At 46.9% G+C, this 16,004-nt stretch overlaps 1 protein-coding gene across 1 annotated transcript; it reads right to left on the reverse strand.

Annotated features, from left to right (window-relative positions):
• Positions 1 to 12,443: 12,443 nt before the first annotated feature.
• On the reverse strand, positions 12,444 to 14,280 carry LOC104669136 (testis-specific Y-encoded protein 3-like). The gene is given in 6 exon segments (XM_030926274.1): positions 12,444 to 12,521; positions 12,603 to 12,748; positions 12,848 to 12,959; positions 13,088 to 13,165; positions 13,803 to 14,231; positions 14,233 to 14,280. Coding segments are annotated over 6 exon segments (891 nt in total).
• Between the last annotated feature and the right edge of the window lie 1,724 nt (positions 14,281 to 16,004).

Below are 16,004 nucleotides of genomic sequence, written 5' to 3' on the forward strand. Positions count from 1 at the left end.
ACCATTCCACTCCCTTTGGCTCCAGGTATGAAAGCCCTCAAATAAGGAGTTTGCCAGGATGGCTCCAATTTGCACTTCAAATGTTCCTTGCATATTGGGCCATGGTGTTTACTGTTTGTGCAACTAAGGCAATGTGGGGATGCAGTTGGAAGAAACTTCTGTGTCATCACTCTTCATCTATTTTGCAGGTGAAGGTGTGGGACCCCATACAATCCTCACCAGATTGCATCCTCACCTCTCTCTGACCTTGTTGTTGCTCACACTCTCTGTCCCAGGATGAAATTCCAAAGTGAGGGAGGAGTGCCCCCTCATGACGTAAAGCACCTGCTCAACTGCCAACCAAATTCACGATAATTTCAAGAGGCCCTGCAGACAGGACTGCTAGTGTCTCTCTCGGGCTTGGCCACAGCACAACAAAACATTAAGAGATTGAGATGTTTAGTCTCGGGTGATGTGTGCTCCTCTCCTTTGTAGAAGAGTGGTTTTTATTGCAGGGGTAGGAAATTTGGACCCCAATGGGTCAGAGCCAGCCTCACAATTCACTGCAGATTCTCTATTCATAGAAAAATAAAGAACACGGAGCCTTACAGCCCAGGCAGAGCCACACAGACAGGCCACCAAAAGGTTGGGAGACTCAAACAAAAGCAGCACTCCAGTGTGTTAGCCATATTCGTATAAGCAGACTCCACTTACAGGCACACACACACACACAAAGGCAGACATCCAACACTCTCAACACTCACACAGAAACACACAGCCAGGCAGCTTCTGAGGCTGCGTGGTTATGCAGAAGTCCCACCTGGGAGACAGCAACCCCGGGAAACTCAGCCAGGTTGTACCTAGAAATCACAGTGGGGCAAGTTATTAAGGGATTCAGGGCCATAACGTGTAGGCAGGCCTGAGGCATCCTGCATATTCTTTTGGATCCTTAGGAATTTTGCTGTTTATTCCTGGGGCTCTGCTTGATGTTTCTTCAGGCTAGCTCATGTCTGCCCTCTCCCAGGATCTTGAGACTATCCTCTGGGTCTCACAAAGAAAACAAACAGGCAAGAGTCCACCGCCAGTGCACTCCCATGGAGGTCTCCTCTGCCAAGCAGCAGTGACTTGTTACTAGGCAATGTTGTCATTTATTGCGATGCTAGACAGAGCTCACTGCTCAGGCCTGGTACCCTGAGAACAGCGCATGCATATTTGTGAGGCAGGTGCAGGTGCCCAACTCTCAGATCTGTGAGCCTTCCAAAGTAGAGGAAAATTGTAGAGCTGGAGCCAGCCTGCTATGCAGAGAAAGGTTGCCTGTGATAGCCCTCTGCGGGACCCTGTAAGTCTCAAATTTAGGGCTCCATCGGGCTATCCTTGTGGTCTGGTCCAGCTGGACAAGGAAGAGTTTCAAGACTGTGAGGTGGTACCTCAAAACTGCTTTTCTGGCTCCATTCCCAAAAGAGGCTGTGTGCAACAATCAGGTGCTGTGGGATTTGGAATATAGTCTGGAGAGTCGTTGAGGGCTCTTTGATTGATAGAATCATACCTGAGACCCCAGAGGTGGGTGTTAGTGAAACACGACTGGGTCCTTTGCCTCATTTTCTGCCTTCACCCAGGACCCCACAAGGGCTCTCTGGGAAAGGCAGGAACCACGAAGAAGGCAAATCCAAGGTGAAGCAGTGTTCTCACACCTTGAATTGGGGCAAAGTGCAGATGAGGTTGAGACAGTGTCTCAGAGGCCATCTGTTGTGATTGCAAGCCTGAAAAGGGTGTCTAGCAGTGCTGTTGAAAGTCATTGTAGACCCACCATGAAAGCGAAGAAAAATCAAAACTCAAATTGAGATCATAAACTCACTCATGCTAGAGTCCAAGCAACATTCAATGATTCCTGTCAGTGGACCCAAATGTCTCCTGCAAAGTGCAAACAACCTCAGCCCCCACAAAGAGACTGTGACCCATACCCTGGAGCACAATCAGCCTACCTGACTTCACTTTTGCTCCCTGAAATCACTGGCAGCCAAGAGATCTTTGGTGAGAGGCAGTTGCATCCAGCAACAGCCCAATGAAATACTCCCTCCCCAATGAGAAACAACATGCAGATGTAGTGAAACACAGCCTAGGTTACCAGGCAAAAGCCAGACATGACTTCCTGCCTCTCATCCTACAGGAATCCCACAGCAATCCAACAGAAGTTGGAGAACAAGAGTTTTCTTTCTGACCTCTGTAACAGGAACTTATGGTTTTAAGTGTATCAAAGCAGCCTCATCATTAAAAAGTAAGAGTGTTTAGAAGGAAATACACAATGGATTCCCATAAGGGTCGTCCTCCATGAACTGGGAAACATTTAGTGTGTAAGACATTTAGTCACACCCAGGGAACCGTAGGCCAATGAGGAGCATAGAAGTCAGGAAAAGAAGAGGCAACTGTGGAGGCCACATCCCACCCAGCATCAATGAAATCCACTACCATTTGGCTATGGGAATGAAATCCCTCAAGTCGGGAGTTTGCCAGTATGGTCCCATTTTGTACTCAAATGTTCCCTGCACATTGTAGCACTCCTAGATGAATATGGGGCCATGGTGTGGATAGCTGGTACAACTAAGAGAATGCAGGGATGCAGCTGGAAACACCTTCTGTGTCTTCTGTCTTTATCTTTTCTGCAGGTGACAGTATTGGACCCTATCCATCCCTCACAAGATTCTGTCCTTTCCCCTATTTGACTTTATTGCTGTACCAGAATAAAATCCCAAGACAATGGAGGAGTGTCCCTTGATGATTTTAAACACCTGCTTAGCTGGGAACTGAATTCGAGGTAAATTCAAGGAGTCCTGCTGATAATACTGCTAGTGTCTCTCCCTGGGATGGCCACAGGACAATGAAACACTGGGAGATGTCAGTTCTTGGGTACAACATGTTCCTCTTCTTTCTAGAACAGTAACTTTTTGGCAGGGGTTGGTGATTTGGACCCTGGAGTATCTCAGCCAGACTCCCAATTCATTGAGGATTCATAATCCACAGAAAAATGGAGAACACAGAGCCGCACAGTCCAAGCAGAGTCACACACACAGGAAACCAAAATGTTGGGTTACTCCAAAAAAAAGAAGTGTTGCAATACGTTAGCCATATTACTTTGCACAGACTCCACTTACAGGCTCACAGTTCCACATGCACACCCACAAATACACAAAGTCACACAGGCAAGCAGACATCCAACACTCACAACACTCCCACAGAAGCACACAGCTTCTGAGGCTGCATGGTTCTGCAGGAAGTCCCAGCTGCGAGACACAACCCCGGGGGAACACAGGTGGGCTGTACCTAGTAATCACCATTGGGTAATTTTCAAAAAAATAAACCCCTACAACATCTAAGCTGGCCTGAGGAATCCTTCAGATTCTTTTGGCTCCTTATGGATTTTGTCATTCATTCCTGGGGCTCTGCTTGATGTTTCATTGGACTGGCTCACGTCTACTCTCTCCTGGAATCATGGGACTGTCCCATCAATCCCACAGAGAAGACTGGCAAGAGTTTACCACCAATGCACCTCCACAGAGGTCTCATTCTCTGTCAAGGCAATGGTGGCATTCATTTTGACACCAGCCAGAGCTCACTGCTCAGGCCTAGTGCTTTCAGATAGCACAGGCACGTTCATGAGGCAGCTTGCCCACCTGGCTGTCTGAGCTGTCAGCCTACCTAAGCAGAGGAAATTGGTACAGGTAGCAGCATTGGGGAAAAGGCTGCCTGCAATAATCTGTTGCAGGACCCTAAAGGTGTCAACCTTATTGGCCCTTTTGGTCATCTTAGTGGTCCTAGAGGAGGAGGCACTTAGAGACTGTGAAGTGGTCACTGGAAACTACTCTGCTGACTCCATTCCCAAAAGAGGCCATGTGCAAGAATCAGGTCCCATCGAGATTGTAATAGAATCTGGTGAGTTGTTGAGGTTTCTTCATTTGATGGAACCATACTTGAGACCCCAGAAGCTGGTATCTGCGAAACATAGCCAGACCCTTGACCTCACTGCTCCCCTTCATCCTGGGCCTCACAGGGGCTCTCTGCAAAAGACAGGGACCACTACAAAGGCAATTCCAACACTGAGTAGCGTTTTCTCACCTCGAACTGGCTTCACCTGTGGGCAGATGAGGTTAAGGTCTCAGAGGCTGTCTATGGCTATTGCAATCCAGAAAATGGTGTTCAGTAGTGCTGCTGATGAGCAATGTGGACCCCTAGGAAAGTAAAGAAAAAGCAACACACACTCGAGACAATGAGCTTCATTGTCCTGGAGTCCAAGCAACTGTCAAGCATTCTTGTCAGAGGATCCAAAATCCTCCCGCAAAGTGCAAACACCCTCAGCCCCAACAATGGGACCACAACCCACAACCCAATAGTTTGAGCCATTATAGCTATTTCCATCCTAGGATTTCACAGTCAGAGTGGAGATTTGAGCAACAGTGATTAACATAATGGTTATTAATGAGAAGAGATTTTGATACATCTAGCTGTGTTTAGATGTCAGTGCCTTGAAGGGATACATTTGGGGACCGCGGAGGAGTGTCATAGGAAGGGACCTTACTGGTCTTTCCTTGGCTTCTGGGGAATTGGCTTTGAACCATGATCTGATCACTCAAGAACCCCTTTCCCCAAACCCCCAGACCATCAGCGAGGCGCTGTGGCTCAATCTCCTGCAGCACTACCCTGGGGAGTTAGGCCCTGAGAGAGAGAACAGACAGGAGGCCTGGGGAGCAGACTAGGGCTGGGGGCTGAGAGGCCTGTGAGTCCTGGAGCTAGGACACACATAGAGAAGCCAAGGCTCAGGGAGGAGACTGCAGTAAACAAACTCAGGCCATCCATGATCAGGAGGAGGAAGGCCCATCAGGAAACTGTAGCACCCACATTTCAGAATTGGGGAACCCTAAGCCACTTAAGAGGCAGAAGTAGCTAAGATCAGTGGGTGAGAAGCCAGGCTCAAAGGATAGCTGTCTCATCATCCCTTGGTAGCTCCTTTCCCTGCCCTGAGGCCTGGTACCACCTGGGGCTCAATTTGGCCTCAACCAGGGCACTCTCACCCTCCATACAGATGCCCACCTGAGGCCCGTCTAGGTCTACATCCTCCCAGAATGGCTCTCCCAGGCCTGTCAAGTTCCGTTTCGATGACCCCAGCCTCCCCTGACATGGTTTTTCCCCTCTGCCATCCTCATTCACCCAGCCCCTGCCCACCCCCAGAAAAGACAGGCCACTCACTACACAGGGAATCTGGAGGACAACACAGGGCTCACAGGAGAGGAAATGTGAAGAGACCACAAAACAGAAGGGGGCCTTCTGTGTGTGTCCAGAAAGGCAATATGGCTGGGCATTAAGGTTCACCTCATTATTGATGAGGACACCCTGTGTCTCTTGGCCCTGAGCATGTGCACACAAACACACACATTGTCTAAATGACATTAATATCATCACTACCTATGTGATCTACAGATTCTATACAACCCCTGCAAAAAGATCAATGACTCATTCTTCATAGAAAAACAATCTGAGAATCCTAAACTTGCTATGAAATGGCAGAAAATCCTGAAGACCCAGACCAATCCAGTAAAAATCAAAAAGCTGGAGGCATCATACTACCTAACTTCACAATATATTACAAAGTTTTACATACCAAAATAGAACAGCATTGGCAGAAAAGCAGAGACTTGAGCTTACGAAACTAGGGGCTAAATAAGAACTAAGTCACTGCATTTGCAGCTCACAACCTTTCCCCAAAGAAGCAAGAATGCACAATGCAAAATCAAGTATCTTCTAAAAACTAGTTTGGGGAAAACCTGAATGTCCACACAAAGGATTTTAAAAGTAGATTATTTCTCACTAAACTCCAATGTCAGACCTGAAGCAATAAAAATACCAGAAGAAATCACAAGGAAGAAGCACCATGACATCGGTGTGGACAGTCACTCAAAGTGACTGCAAAAACGCAGTACACACCATCAAAAATAGAGAATGGGGTTATATCAAACTAAAGTGCTTACACACACCACAGGAAACACAATCTCTGATAATACCTAAGCAGAAGGAAGGGACATCTTACAGGATGGGAGAAATTATTGGATCACCATACATCTGTTAATGGTTGAATATCTCTTTTTTTTTTTTTTGAGATGGAGTCTCGCTCTGTCGCCCAGGCTGGAGTGCAGTGGTTGGATCCCAGCTCAATGCAAGCTCCACCTCCCGGGTTTACGCCATTCTCCTGCCTCAGCCTCCGGAGTAGCTGAGACTACAGGCACCCGCCAGCTCACCTGGCTAGGTTTTTTTTTTTTTTTTTTTTTTTTTTTTTTAGTAGAGACGGGGTTTCGCTGTGTTAGCCAGGATGGTCTCGATCTCCTGACCTTGTGATCTTCCCGTCTTGGCCTCCCAAAGTGCTGAGATTACAGACTTGAGCCACCGTGCCCAGGCAATGGTTGAATATTCCAGTATATAAGGAACTCCAGCAACTCGATGGCATGAAAACAAATGGGCTAAGGACATGAATACTCATTTGTGAAACTTAAGACATGCAGTTGCCCAGCAGACACACTAAAAAGTGCTCATCATCTCTAATCCATTGGGAAAATGCAAATCAAAACCACAATGAGATTTCATCTCACTTCAGTCAGAATGCCTATTATCCAGAAGACCAACAAAACACGCACACACACACAAAACCCTCATTTCTGGTGAGAATGCAAAGAAAAGGAAATCCTTGCACACTTTTGGTGAGAATATAAATTAATGTAGGCATTACAAGAAGCTTTATGTTTTTTGTTTAAGTTAAAAGAGTCTTCAGAAATCTACAAGTAGAACCACCCACCATATGATCCAGCAAATCAGAATACCTGGGCACATCCACAAGTACACAAATCAGTATGCTGCAGCAATGCATGCACCCCTGCAATTATTGCTGCACTCTTTACAGTTTTGTTATACCCAAAATATGGAAGCAACCTGAATGTCCATCAATTGAAGAGTGAATAAAAAAATGGGGACACAAGCTCAATGGAAAAACTGTGCTGCAATAACAAAGAAGGAAATCTTGCCAGTTGTGATAACACATGTGAATTTGTTGAATGTGTGCATGCCATTTTGTTAAATGACATAAGCCAGGTAACAGAAAGGCAAAAAGCACATAACCTCATTCCTATATGAAATCTAAAAAGTGACCTTCACAGAGGTAGTGACTCCACTGGTTGGGGTTGTGTTTAGTGAAGAGGGTGCACTGAGGAGATGCTGGATCAATAATACATATATCTAGCTAGGAAGGAGGAATAGGTTAAAAACGTTTTCTACACCATGCTGACTATAACTAGTGATAACACATACTTTCTCTAAAAAATTGTAAGACAGTGTATGTCAAGTTTTATCACCACAAAAATGATAGGTGTGTGAGGTTATGCACATGTTGATTAGCTGGATGTATCCAACATATAACATATATGATCTTTTGAACATTACCCCGTAAGTTATAAATATGTATCACTTAATATGACAATTTAAAAAATAAACATACAATTTTTAAAATGCCTTAAAAAATAAATGTTCATAAAGTATTTTATAATAAAGAACTGTTTTTCTTTTCTAGCTGTATCAAAGTCTTTTTCACGACACAGGACAGAATGAAACATCATTTGGTAGTTAAAAAATACATGTAAAAATAAAAATAAATCCAAATTTATGTGATCAATTAAAATATAAATTACAGGCCTGGAGACTATAGTCCTTGAATTGAAACCTTCACTGCTTGTTTAAAAAGAAGATATGAGGAGGCAGAAGACAAAAGCAAAAAAACCAAAGCCATTCCAGGGCCCTGGATCACACCTGTAATCCCAGCACTTTGAGAGGCTGTGGTGGCAGGATTGCCTGCACTCAGGAGTTCCAGACCTACCTGGGGCAACATGGGCCCAAGTCTAAAAAGTAATTAGTTAGATAATTAATATGTAGCTGGGAGGGGTGGCATGCACCTATAGTGCCAGCTATGTGAGTCTGGGTTGAGAGGATCACATGGTTGTGCAGTATCCAAGCTACAGTGGACTGAGATGTGGTGCTGCTCTCTAACCTAGGAGACAGAGTAAGACCCATTCTCAGAAAACAAACAAAGAAAAAAAGGGTCACATTAGGTAAATTAGAACTATGTAGTGAGAGGAGAATCATACTAAATGAAATGTCATTAGAGCCTATTTGATCTGATGAAAGAAACCAGCTTTCACATAATAACAGCCCCAGATGGGGAGAACAATGAGAAAGGGCAGACAGAACACTGTAAATAATAATACACCAAACTTCTCAAATGAGTTAAAAGACATGAATATACAAAGAGTACTTCCTTTGGCCTCAAAGCCTTCAACAACAAATGGCTTTGACTGAATCCCCAACATGCATTCAGCTCGCCTGAACATTTTGGTGAGGTTCTCAGACCATGATCTGCCCTTTCTGTATGCTCTCGTGGTTATTTCACATCACTTATCTGCAGCAGGTCATAACGAATCATGATTTTCGACATTGTTTGACACAACGAAGATTTGAGTTCATTAAACAATATTTATGACATGTCATGAAGAAATTCTATATACATGATGTCTGTTAGAAGGATAATATAAAATAAAAACATAAGGAGAAGTACATTTTCTTCATTTCATCATTGTGCTTATGGTTACACAACACATATCTATGAACTGTAGCTGCCTCCTGGAAAATGATCTGACACAATCTCTTGAAAGTTCTCATTCCACTTTGGGGACAATAGGTACAACCCACTTTTTCACTTTTCCACCTTTTGGATATACTGAGTGGGACAAGTGGGATCCATGTGACTTTTGGCTTTGCTGTAGCACAGGTTTTTTTTTTTTTTTTTTTTTTTTTTGTTAACACCATCACTGCAAGATAGGCCTGAAATAAATGATTCATTATGGCTCACAAAAAGAACTCATCTTCATCAGATGAGATTTTTCATAAGAGGAATTTCATCCAGACATGAAAACAATAATCTGATGCTATTGCCAAGAGATTAAGAATTACAAACTAAATTGAGATAGAGGATGGGAAGATAGATGATGCAGATGGTGGGGCAGGGGTGGGGAAGGAAGAGAAGGAAGGAATGAGAGGTGTAAGAGGAAGGAAAGGAACAAAGGAAGGGAGAGAGAGTGATAAATGTCCAAAGACATAGAGACAAAGTCTAGCATTGTTGTAGAAATAGGCATGTGCAAATTAACAAAGGCAGTGTGGAAACACATCAGACAGAAACATACATGGGGTCAGAGAAAGATATAAACCTACAAAGAGAAATGAACATACACAAATACAGACATACACTTGTCAGTTTAAACATGAAGAAAACACCAAGATCCTGACAATAGAGATAACAGAGGTGCTACAGAGTTACTGAGGCAGAATGCAAATTTGTCAGTGACCTTATCATCTGTGGCCCATGAGCACCGATATTCAGAGGACAAAGCATTAGACAGACTGTGTAATTCAGCATGATCTCTGATAATACCTAAACAATGGAGCTCATGTAAATCACTAGACTGAATTGCATGTAAAATTTGAGGAAAATGCCCAGTCAGCCACGTTCAGTCAGTGGTGTGGCCAATAAGGCTGAACTACAGCCCATGGTACACCTGTCCATTATAGTCAATTCCTGGTTTGCTGCCTGCTCTGGGAAAGCTCTTCTCTTACCACCCCTTTAAAGCAGGTTAGCTCAGAAACTAGCCCTGGGGTCTACTTATTGTCTTTTCCTTATCTGTTTACCTTCTAGAAAAATCACTGCAAGACCTTTTCCTCAGCTTTTTGCTATGCATTAAATTTGGGGCAAGACCTTTTCAGATGACCTGATTATAGGTAAGTACCCAGACATTTCCCAGTCTGAGTTGCCCTGAGTGCACACATCAATCTGCTGCTCCACTCCCACTATACGGTTACTCTGCTGGACCACAGTGCCCTTTGACCTGCACATGGTAAGATAGAGGCCAGTGTGTGGGAGCCAAACAGTTCCTGCTGTTTTTGGAATAATTTGCTGAGAAAACCTGTTCCTCCCATGTTTGTGGGTCATAGGGAAAGAAGTCAGAGAGGTCAAGACTACTGCTAGAGAGCCTCAGCTGTCCTCATGGGAGCAGGGGCAAAACTATAGATTTTCAAAAAGCTATAGATTTTCAAAGCTCAACTGCTGATACCAAGCAGGAGGTGTGAAATGTATATGGAAAGCAGCACAACAGATTCATGAACTCTGACTGTCAAACCCTCTCCCCTGAAACAACACAACTCTTTTCACAGAAGCTGGACTGACCAGTCCATATGGGACAGGAATGTTAGCACTCTATTATTATGTCACTGACAGATGCTCATTTTGGAACTGTTTTATCTGGGAACAGGCCAGAAAGTTGTGCACCCAACACTGAAATCCTCCTACCCCATCCGTAAGAGGCAAACCCTTGTCCTGTGCACAGACACAGATATTCCTGGGAAGCAGCCAACCATTCGAAAATAAACACTGTATGTTTTGTTCTCCTGTGTGAGGTTTGTAACACATGCTCTGCAACTACATTCTCTTTACGTTTTTAGCCTTATGCAAAGTACACAGAAAAGGGCACAGAAAATAAAAGGGGCCTGGGCTGCAGAAACAATCTGCAGAGCCAGTAACTGGGGAGAATAGAGCCTCACTAGAGTTTTCATAAGGCCAAAATGCACTTCTATTGGTGTAGGCTACATACATTTTTGGCTCCTCACATAATAAAGGATCTTGGAGAAAAGCTTAACCCAACTAAAGATGTAAACATCAACAAGAGTCTCCATAACCTGGGTCATCAAGTGACAGAGAGTCCACACATGGATCCTCTTGGAATCTTATATTCCACAAATCCAACTCCTTCCCCCTCACTTCTGCATTTTTGTGTTTTGCCTTACTCACCTATGCCAGAAAAAAAAAAAAAAGGTGTACCCTGATTCTCTTCTCACATGCCTCTGGAATCTTTCCCATGGTCCCTCCATATACCTTACATGCTCATTTCTTCTCACTTTGATGTGTGAGAAGTCCTGAGAGGCTGATTGTCCCAGAAAAGGATTATGCATTCACCTTTAAAAAAATAACCTGTGAATTCAACATGAAAGTTAACTTCAAGATTTCCACCATCCTGTGCTATCTTAATGTGTCTGATGATACACAAAATGAAGGATTTTGGAGGTGTCTTATTCCAGCAAACTGGGCCCTGGATATCTTAATGTCCATTAAACCCTTTCATCAAACTATCTCTACTTCCATAGGATGAAGTAAGCTTCCAAATTAACTGTCTTCTCTTTCTTTAACCTCCCCAACTCTGTCCTACAGGAAGAATCCCAAAACATTCCACACTCATTCACTCTACAACTTCAGAGGCATGGTTCCGACACAGACTGGTCATTTCCATGAAGAGAATAAAACATAGATTGATCAATTCATTACGACACCCAAATCCAGGGGATGAACATAACCACACACACAGTCACACAAACACACAGAGTCACACATCCTTAAAAGTGTTTATTTTTCACTCCATACAATCAAATTCCCTACCCCATTCTTGTTTGCATTTTTTTGTGACTGGATTTGTTTGTCCTTTAGTTCCTGTGCATAAGACCATGCTGAGTACTGACATCCTTCACACTGTAGTAACTTTTTAGGAGTTCTGCTATTTTACATTAAGTCCGATGCTCCACCATATTCAATCAACAGCTGTGCGTCCCTTAGAGAAACACAAACGTATGTCAAAATGCATCTCCTCTGAGCCGTGATTTAAAGTGTTTTAATTTTAGGGCCTGCTGAGAAATGACTACCCCTTCCCCATCTGTGATTTCTTCAACTTCCTCCTCTCATGTATGTGTTACAAACTATTCTCTGCAATACCTGTCCCATTTCCAGTATTCTCTGTGACAGGAGTCATGTAAAAAGACGCATTCTACACAAAAAGCACACAGAAATCCGATGGGCTAATAGCTCAAGAAAATCCATTGATCTAAACAGTCCTTTGTGATTCGTGGCAAGGATGACAACCAGGGACATTCAGGGAGCCCAAGATTTAGGGGTTGGTCAGATGACTCCCCGTTGGGTGGACGGCCACGGAACCAAGGGCCACAAATTGAAGTTAATAATTCAGCTTTATTTCTCAGTGAGTCTGGACATGCACTATGCTTCCGTGGGCTTAGTACTCCACAGTTATAACATGTTTTGCAGTGCAGTGTCTCATGTGTCTTTTTCAGCCCAATGCCATGAATGTCCTGGATTCTGTCACGCTGTGACTTCCTCTCAAGGAATTTCTGCATGGATAAAATGACCTCCAGGTTCTACATTTCTGAAATGAGCATCTGGGCTCCGTGAATAGAGAGGTGTGTCAACGCCCTTATCCTCGGTATCAGACAGCTCCAGTTCCAACCGTATGGCTCACCTGAAATCTCTGTTCCCTCTTCAGGTGGCTTCATCCTCCTGTAGCATTGCAGGGGATTGCACCACAGGTCCTTACATAGGATCTGTCAGGGGAATCAATTGGAAAAGGCTTCGTGAGAGATCAGACTGGGGACCTGGGCAGCTGGGAACACATCGGGGTCATTCCTCATGTTTCCCAGCAAGAACCCACTTCAGCAATACTACTGGATCCTGCGAAGTTGTGGTCAGAAAACCAGTTGAAGAAGTTAAGACCACTGTTGTTGTGTCTGCGGCGATAGGCCTTAACTTCATAATCCTGGCACCACTGAATTGGAGTGGAATGAGAAGCCTTGTATTCTACAGACAAAGGATTTTTTGGTAAGGGGGCTGGAACACATTGGCACTGATCCACACACCTTCTTCCTTCCACTACACATCCTGGGAGCCACCTGTCACCTATGACGTTCACGAGATACTCCTTGGTAATCACTTTATTCTGGAAGTAGGGGCTACTCCGAAAGAACAACATGATCTGGCAGAGATGAATGGGATGCTTCGCTTCTTTCGCCTGTCAGGACAAGGTGGAGACAGGTTAAACACCTTTTTGGGTGAGGTGCCCACTGTTGCTTGCAGGAATAAATTATCTCCCTTAGCCTCCCCCACTCAACCCTCCAGCCTTAGTCTTCCTGGCCTCACCTCCAAGTTGATCATGTAGCTCAGAATGTCTTCATCTTGGTCAGTAATCAGGGCTGACATCTGAGGGTGGTTTGCAATCTGATTGAGGTCAAAGAGCCTTGAGATGCAATGGAAAGGAAAGCTAGAAGTAATGGGGAAGGCCTAAGAGCACCCAGAGGGGCGGTTAGGGGATTTTTTTCAGATCTGCATCCATGAATGACCTCCCTTTTTCCTCTCCCTACCCCTGAATTCAGGCTTCTTGGGTTCACGGAGGGTGTACCATTGTGACGCTGACCGCACTGACACGGGTCTGCCGATGTCTGAGGACTGGCAGAATCTGCTGATACCTGAAGACGCCCAGTCCCAGATCAGACTGGCAAGGGGGAACAGTCACAGTCCCGTAACAATAGCTTGATTCACGGAAACACGGGTTCTGGCGAGAACTCGCTTCTGCTCTTCAGAAAGATGCCCCAAACATCTGCTGCTTGGCACCATGAAGTGTTTCTCTCACGCATGCAGGAAGAGAGTACCCGTGTCTGCTCTGGCTTTCTTCAGCCACATTTGTCTGTGGAAACTCACCCTTGTTCCCCAAAGGGTCACATCGACGCCGAGCTGCCCGTAAGTTCCTTACACTTCCCAAGAGCACCTCGCAACTGGAAATGCAGAAGAAACACTGCAAAGGATACAACACTGGCCCAGAACCCAGGCATGCTCTGGATGATGGCGCAAAGGATACAACACTGGCCCAGAACCCAGGCATGCTCTGGATGATGGCGCCTCTGCGGTCCAGGTGGGGCTTGCGCCTGCGCTCCATCTTTTCCCTCTGCTGAGAAAAGGCCTTCCTGGCTTGGGCATTAACCGGCTCCAGCGCCACCTGAACGGCCAGCAGCTCCTCCAGTGCAGACTCTGGGCTCATGGGCCCAGGGCCAGGCTGTGCCCGCTGGACCTGCTCCTGCTGCTTCTCGTCGGCTTCCTCCTGGGCCACCACCTCCACCTCCGCCATTATGTCATCCGCTCCCAGCATCGCCTCCTCCCCCAAAGCTACCTGCTCGCTCTGTACCCCGGCCTCCCCCTCCTGTAGAGACTCCATGCTGAAGACGGTGCCCTCCTTCGGACTCCCACTGACCACCGCCTGTGCTGCCGCACCCTCACCGCAGGAACCTTGCGGCTGCCCTTAATTGGAGCCTGTGGGCTGGTGGGCCCTCAGGGCGCATGCGCAGGGCTTGCAGGCGCCCCCTAAGGGACTGCACGCAAAGGGCGCAGGGAGCCGCGGGAAGACACCAGGACCAAAGGGCACCAGGAGCCACTCCAAGACCGCGGTTCTCCCCTGGCGGCCAGTCAGTGCGAGGACGGTGGGTGTCTCCCCAGGCAGCGGCAACCTAGGCTGGCCTGCAGTCCCAACCTCCCGAGCTATACCTCCTTGTGCCGGGTAGCGCTGTATCCAGGCACACGCGGGCTGCATGGCCTTTGGAATCTTGGGCATGGAAGCCCTGTGCCCTAACTGACCACAGGAAGCCCTGTGCCCTCCTGAGTGCCGCGAGCCATTGACCCACACGGCACGTATGCAACATCTCACTTCACTGGGCAGGTCAGGTAGATGGAATGGAATACCGCAGATCCAGAGGAGAAGTCTCTCTGGCTGCTGGGGCGAGGGCAGCGGAGGCGGCCTGGGGAAAGCGGGTCTGGGCGGGAGCGTGGGAGGAAAGTCTCTTGGTTAGGCTGAGGTGGAATTCCTCTGCTCCAGAGGCCAGAAGGCCGGCACGCCCTCTGGCAGGTCTAGGCAACTACAGGCTCCGCGTAGCAGGCCTCTTCCCGGAGGATGCTGTAGGCCGAGGGGCATTCCAAAGGGCTTCTGGTCCTATGCCCTGGGCATACCAGAGGGCAGCCTCCAGGGTTGGCCATGGACAGCCTGCGTGCACACCGTTGTGCACTGCCTTGCCGACCCAGAGGCTCCCACAGCGCTACACCGGCTTTCTTCCCCCTGCCCGCCGGCGCGGCACCCAAGGGGTGTAGGCCCTGAGCATACCTAACCTCCTTTGCACCCGAGCGATTCCCATAGGGAGCGCCAGGCACGACCCTGCAGCCCCTTCTACCTACAGGGCTTCACTCAGGTGGACAGGCCCACCCCTCAGGGAGCCCAGGATAAGAGAACACCACAGACCGGGACCTTAGCAGAGCATGTCCAGCACCCAGCACATAAGGGCCTCCTGCAGCTCACGAACCCTGAGGAAGCAGCCGCCTCACACCACCCCGAACCCTGCCCTCGGCCTCAAACACTTCTTCTGTCTCCTTTCCCTAGTTAGTGCAGGTGGCTTGGCCTGGCTCTCCCCACCCCAAAAACCACCACAGTTGTGAGGTTGCCTCCTCGCCACACAGAGACACAGAATCAACAAGTGAGGGTGACAGGCCAGATGCTCCAGATTCTCTGTGCTCTTGAAAATTGCAGGGTGTCACGAGACTTGCTCAACGAATCACCTGGAGGCTCCTTGAGCAGAGGTAAATTGTTTGGCACACTCAGTTGCTGTCCTGGGTCAGAAACCAGTGGTGAAGTCCTGCTTTGCTACATGCTGGATGTGCAGGTCAGGCTGGCGAGGGAGCCTGGGACTGTGGGAGGGGTCCAGCGTCCCAGTGAGTCTGAGGTCCCCGTGGGGCCCGGGGTATCTCAGTGGCAGAGCTGGGAATGGGAAACTCATGCTTCACTCCAGCTAGCAGGCCACCTCAGTCCAGCTAGATGAAATGGTCGCTTGGCAGTCTATCCTGTTTCTCCTTCTTGGTCAGGCAGGTGGAGGAACTCAGTCATCCCAGTTACTGGCGGCTGAATGAAGATTTCCTTTTGTCACAACTTTAACTTCCACAGCGAAGTCATCATGAAGGAGTATTGCTTTGGCATCCTTGGTAAGGAGTGCCTCCCAGCGTAGTAGGGGAGCTGGTGTGTGGG

The sequence above is a fragment of the Rhinopithecus roxellana genome, chromosome 22 (assembly GCF_007565055.1).
Source record: "Rhinopithecus roxellana isolate Shanxi Qingling chromosome 22, ASM756505v1, whole genome shotgun sequence".
In the NCBI taxonomy this organism is placed as follows: domain Eukaryota; kingdom Metazoa; phylum Chordata; class Mammalia; order Primates; family Cercopithecidae; genus Rhinopithecus; species Rhinopithecus roxellana.